The following is a 5,695-nucleotide window of genomic DNA, read 5'->3' as shown; positions in this document are numbered from 1 at the left end:
AAGCAGGGGTCTCAGTCAGGGCTGGTGTATTAAAGCAGGGGTCTCAGTCAGGGCTGGTGTATTAAAGCAGGGGGTCTCAGTCAGGGCTGGTGTATTAAAGCAGGGGTCTCAGTCAGGGCTGGTGTATTAAAGCAGGGGTCTCAGGGCTGGTGTATTAAAGCAGGGGGTCTCAGTCAGGGCTGGTGTATTAAAGCAGGGAGTCTCAGTCAGGGCTGGTGTATTAAAGCAGGGGTCTCAGTCAGGGCTGGTGTATTAAAGCAGAGGGTCTCAGTCAGGGCTGGTGTATTAAAGCAGGGGTCTCAGTCAGGGCTGGTATATTAAAGCAGGGGTCTCAGTCAGGGCTGGTGTATTAAAGCAGAGGGTCTCAGTCAGGGCTGGTGTATTAAAGCAGGGGGTCTCAGTCAGGGTTGGTGTATTAAAGCAGGGGTCTCAGTCAGGGCTGGTGTATTAAAACAGGGGTCTCAGTCAGGGCTGGTGTATTAAAGCAGGGGTCTCAGGGCTGGTGTATTAAAGCAGAGGGTCTCAGGGCTGGTGCATTAAAGCAGGGGGTCTCAGTCAGGGCTGGTGTATTAAAGCAGGGGTCTCAGTCAGGGCTGGTGTATTAAAGCAGAGGGTCTCAGTCAGGCCTGGTGTATTAAAGCAGGGGTCTCAGTCAGGGCTGGTGTATTAAAGCAGGGAGTCTCAGTCAGGGCTGGTGTATTAAAGCAGGGGTCTCAGGGCTGGTGTATTAAAGCAGGGGTCTCAGGGCTGGTGTATTAAAGCAGGGGTCTCAGTCAGGGCTGGTGTATTAAAGCAGGAGTCTCAGTCAGGTCTGGTGTATTAAAGCAGGGGTCTCAGTCAGGCCTGGTGTATTAAAGCAGGGGTCTCAGGGCTGGTGTATTAAAGCAGGGGTCTCAGTCAGGCCTGGTGTATTAAAGCAGGGTTCTCAGGGCTGGTGTATTAAAGCAGGGGTCTCAGTCAGGGCTGGTGTATTAAAGCAGGGGTCTCAGTCAGGGCTGGTGTATTAAAGCAGGGGTCTCAGTCAGGGCTGGTGTATTAAAGCAGGGGTCTCAGTCAGGGCTGGTGTATTAAAGCAGGGGTCTCAGTCAGGCCTGGTGTATTAAAGCAGGGGTCTCAGTCAGGCCTGGTGTATTAAAGCAGGGGTCTCAGTCAGGCCTGGTGTATTAAAGCAGGGGTCTCAGTCAGGGCTGGTGTATTAAAGCAGGGGTCTAAGGGCTGGTGTATTAAAGCAGGGGGTCTCAGTCAGGCCTGGTGTATTAAAGCAGGGGTCTCAGTCAGGGCTGGTGTATTAAAGCAGGGTTCTCAGGGCTGGTGTATTAAAGCAGAGGGTCTCAGTCAGGCCTGGTGTATTAAAGCAGGGGTCTCAGTCAGGGCTGGTGTATTAAAGCAGGGGTCTCAGTCAGGGCTGGTGTATTAAAGCAGGAGTCTCAGTCAGGGCTGGTGTATTAAAGCAGGGGTCTCAGTCAGGGCTGGTATATTAAAGCAGGGAGTCTCAGTCAGGGCTGGTATATTAAAGCAGGGAGTCTCAGTCAGAGCTGGTGTATTAAAGCAGGGGTCTCAGTCAGAGCTGGTGTATTAAAGCAGGGGTCTCAGGGCTGGTGTATTAAAACAGGGGTCTCAGTCAGGCCTGGTGTATTAAAGCAGGGAGTCTCAGTCAGGGCTGGTGTATTAAAGCAGGGGTCTCAGTCAGGGCTGGTGTATTAAAGCAGGGGTCTCAGTCAGGGCTGGTGTATTAAGGGTTCTCAGGCCTGGTGTATTAAAGCAGGGGTCTCAGTCAGGGCTGGTGTATTAAAGCAGGGGTCTCAGTCAGGGCTGGTGTATTAAAGCAGGGGGTCTCAGTCAGGGCTGGTGTATTAAAGCAGGGGTCTCAGTCAGGGCTGGTGTATTAAAGCAGGGGTCTCAGTCAGGGCTGGTGTATTAAAGCAGGGAGTCTCAGTCAGGGCTGGTGTATTAAAGCAGGGGTCTCAGTCAGGGCTGGTGTATTAAAGCAGGGGTCTCAGTCAGGGCTGGTGTATTAAAGCAGGGGTCTCAGTCAGGGCTGGTGTATTAAAGCAGGAGGTCTCAGTCAGGGCTGGTGTATTAAAGCAGGGGTCTCAGTCAGGGACGGTGTATTAAAACAGGGGTCTCAGTCAGGGCTGGTGTATTAAAGCAGGGGTCTCAGTCAGGGCTGGTGTATTAAAGCAGGGGGTCTCAGTCAGGGCTGGTGTATTAAAGCAGCGGTCTCAGTCAGGGCTGGTGTATTAAAGCAGCGGTCTCAGTCAGGGCTGGTGTATTAAAACAGAGGGTCTCAGTCAGGGCTGGTGTATTAAAGCAGGGGTCTCAGTCAGGCCTGCTGTATTAAAGCAGGGGTCTCAGGGCTGGTGTATTAAAGTAGGGGGTCTCAGTCAGGCCTGGTGTATTAAAGCAGGGGTCTCAGTCAGGGCTGGTGTATTAAAGCAGGGGTCTCAGGGCTGGTGTATTAAAGCAGGGGTCTCAGTCAGGGTTGGTGTATTAAAGCAGGGGGTCTCAGTCATGGTTGGTGTATTAAAGCAGGGGGTCTCAGTCAGGGCTGGTGTATTAAAGCAGGGGTCTCAGGGCTGGTGTATTAAAGCAGGGGTCTCAGTCAGGGTTGGTGTATTAAAGCAGAGGGTCTCAGTCAGGGCTGGTGTATTAAAACAGGGGTCTCAGTCAGGGTTGGTGTATTAAAGCAGAGGGTCTCAGTCAGGGCTGGTGTATTAAAACAGAGGGTCTCAGTCAGGGCTGGTGTATTAAAGCAGGGGTCTCAGTCAGGGCTGGTGTATTAAAGCAGGGGTCTCAGTCAGGGCTGGTGTATTAAGGGTTCTCAGGGCTGGTGTATTAAAGCAGGGGTCTCAGTCAGGCCTGGTGTATTAAAGCAGGGGTCTCAGTCAGGGCTGGTGTATTAAAGCAGGGGTCTCAGTCAGGGCTGGTGTATTAAAGCAGGGAGTCTCAGTCAGGGCTGGTGTATTAAAGCAGGGGTCTCAGTCAGGGCTGGTGTATTAAAGCAGGGAGTCTCAGTCAGGCCTGGTGTATTAAAGCAGGGGTCTCAGTCAGGGCTGGTGTATTAAAGCAGGGGTCTCAGTCAGGGCTGGTGTATTAAGGGTTCTCAGGGCTGGTGTATTAAAGCAGGGGTCTCAGTCAGGGCTGGTGTATTAAAGCAGGGGTCTCAGTCAGGGCTGGTGTATTAAAGCAGGGGTCTCAGGGCTGGTGTATTAAAGCAGAGGGTCTCAGTCAGGGCTGGTGTATTAAAGCAGCGGTCTCAGTCAGGCCTGGTGTATTAAAGCAGCGGTCTCAGTCAGGGCTGGTGTATTAAAGCAGGGGTCTCAGTCAGGGCTGGTGTATTAAAGCAGGGGTCTCAGGGCTGGTGTATTAAAGCAGGGAGTCTCAGTCAGGGCTGGTGTATTAAAGCAGGGGTCTCAGTCAGGGCTGGTGTATTAAAGCAGGGGTCTCAGGGCTGGTGTATTAAAGCAGGGAGTCTCAGTCAGGGCTGGTGTATTAAAGCAGGGAGTCTCAGTCAGGGCTGGTGTATTAAAGCAGGGGTCTCAGTCAGGGCTGGTGTATTAAAGCAGGGGGTCTCAGTCAGGGCTGGTGTATTAAAGCAGCGGTCTCAGTCAGGGCTGGTGTATTAAAGCAGCGGTCTCAGTCAGGGCTGGTGTATTAAAGCAGCGGTCTCAGTCAGGCCTGGTGTATTAAAGCAGGGGTCTCAGTCAGGGCTGGTGTATTAAAGCAGGGAGTCTCAGTCAGGGCTGGTGTATTAAAGCAGGGGTCTCAGTCAGGGCTGGTGTATTAAAGCAGGGGTCTCAGTCAGGGCTGGTGTATTAAAGCAGGGGTCTCAGTCAGGGCTGGTGTATTAAAGCAGGGAGTCTCAGTCAGGGCTGGTGTATTAAAGCAGGGAGTCTCAGTCAGGGCTGGTGTATTAAAGCAGGGGTCTCAGTCAGGGCTGGTGTATTAAAGCAGGGGTCTCAGTCAGGGCTGGTGTATTAAAGCAGGGGTCTCAGTCAGGGCTGGTGTATTAAAGCAGGGGTCTCAGTCAGGGCTGGTGTATTAAAGCAGGGGTCTCAGTCAGGGCTGGTGTATTAAAGCAGGGGTCTCAGTCAGGGCTGGTGTATTAAAGCAGGGGGTCTCAGTCAGGGCTGGTGTATTAAAGCAGGGGTCTCAGTCAGGGCTGGTGTATTAAAGCAGGGGTCTCAGTCAGGGCTGGTGTATTAAAGCAGGGAGTCTCAGTCAGGGCTGGTGTATTAAAGCAGGGGTCTCAGGGCTGGTGTATTAAAGCAGGGGGTCTCAGGGCTGGTGTATTAAAGCAGGGGGTCTCAGTCAGGGTTGGTGTATTAAAGCAGGGGTCTCAGTCAGGGCTGGTGTATTAAAGCAGGGGGTCTCAGGGCTGGTGTATTAAAGCAGGGGGTCTCAGTCAGGGTTGGTGTATTAAAGCAGGGGTCTCAGGGCTGGTGTATTAAAGCAGGGGTCTCAGTCAGGGCTGGTGTATTAAAGCAGGGGTCTCAGTCAGGGCTGGTGTATTAAAGCAGGGGTCTCAGGGCTGGTGTATTAAAGCAGGGGTCTCAGTCAGGGCTTGTGTATTAAAGCAGGGGTCTCAGTCAGGGCTGGTGTATTAAAGCAGGGGTCTCAGTCAGGGCTGGTGTATTAAAGCAGGGGTCTCAGTCAGGGCTTGTGTATGCATGCTGCATAAGTCTTGCTGGTGACATCCAATTTCCTCTCGTAGGATAATATATATATATTTTTTACCTTTATTTAACTAGGCAAGTCAGTTAAGAACAAATTCTTATTTACGATGACGACCTAAACCGGCCAAACCCGGACGACGGTGGGACAATTTTGCGCCGCCCTATGGGACTCCCAATCAAGGCCGGATGTGATACAGCCTGGAATCGAACCAGGGACTGTAGTGACGCCTCTTGCACGGAGATTGCAGTGCCTTAGACCACCATGTGTTGACCATGTCTTTCTCCCATTGTGACTAGGTGTCCTGTGGTATCAACCACACCCTGGTGCTGTCCTCCGATGGGATGAGTGTCTGGTCCTTTGGTGACGGGGACTATGGGAAGCTGGGGACCGGTCCCTGCACTGTGAAGTCTTATCCTCAGGTAGGCTACAGTCAACAACCTTAACTTCCACAATAGTAGACAAGCTTATTATTCATCTTTTTCATTATTCTTTACTTTGCAGAAAGTGGAGCAACTGTGTAACAAGGGAATCAAGATGGTTGGCTGTGGGACACAGTTTTCTGTTGTCCTGGCTAAAGATGGACATGTTTACACCTTTGGACAAGGTAATGAATGTAGTTTATCAGGTGAAGCTACACAGCAGACTCGACTACAGTAGTAGGTTAACTTGTTGTTTTTTAATGGACCACCAGCTTTGCTTTTTTTGTGGAGGCACAGCAGCTACATAGTAATATGTGGCAGTTCCCCCACCTATTGTAATACATCCGTGTCAACGTGGTCTCATGTGCATTGATTTTGTGGTGCTTGAGCTAGATTATTTTTTTTGACAGTACTTTAAGACCTATTTCAAGCTGTCTTGTCTCTCCTTCCTTCCTTCCTCTCCCCTCAGAGCGGTTGATCGGCCTGCCAGACTCTCTGTTGAAGAACCACAACCGTCCCCAGGTGGTGCCAGCCCTGGAGGGGGTGTTTGTAGAGGACATAGCTGTGGGCTGTGAGCACGTCCTGGTTTTGTCTTCTAC

General features: G+C 51.4%; 1 protein-coding gene across 1 annotated transcript in view; it reads left to right on the top strand.

Moving 5' to 3' along the window:
• LOC120044749 (probable E3 ubiquitin-protein ligase HERC1) overlaps nucleotides 1-5,695 on the top strand; it is a 96,799-nt gene that overhangs the window by 79,206 nt on the left and 11,898 nt on the right. Inside the window, exons 69-71 of the mRNA XM_038989426.1 lie at nucleotides 4,974-5,096; nucleotides 5,179-5,281; nucleotides 5,566-5,695. The exon at nucleotides 5,566-5,695 is cut by the window's right edge and continues 40 nt beyond it. Of these exons, the coding sequence (XP_038845354.1) occupies nucleotides 4,974-5,096; nucleotides 5,179-5,281; nucleotides 5,566-5,695 (356 nt within the window). The remainder of the gene's footprint in view (nucleotides 1-4,973; nucleotides 5,097-5,178; nucleotides 5,282-5,565) is intronic.

The sequence above is a fragment of the Salvelinus namaycush genome, chromosome 3 (assembly GCF_016432855.1).
Source record: "Salvelinus namaycush isolate Seneca chromosome 3, SaNama_1.0, whole genome shotgun sequence".
NCBI classification, from domain to species: Eukaryota; Metazoa; Chordata; class Actinopteri; order Salmoniformes; family Salmonidae; genus Salvelinus; species Salvelinus namaycush.
The sequence above is the reverse complement of the archived record's forward strand: the minus strand, read 5'-3'. Positions and strand labels throughout refer to the sequence as shown.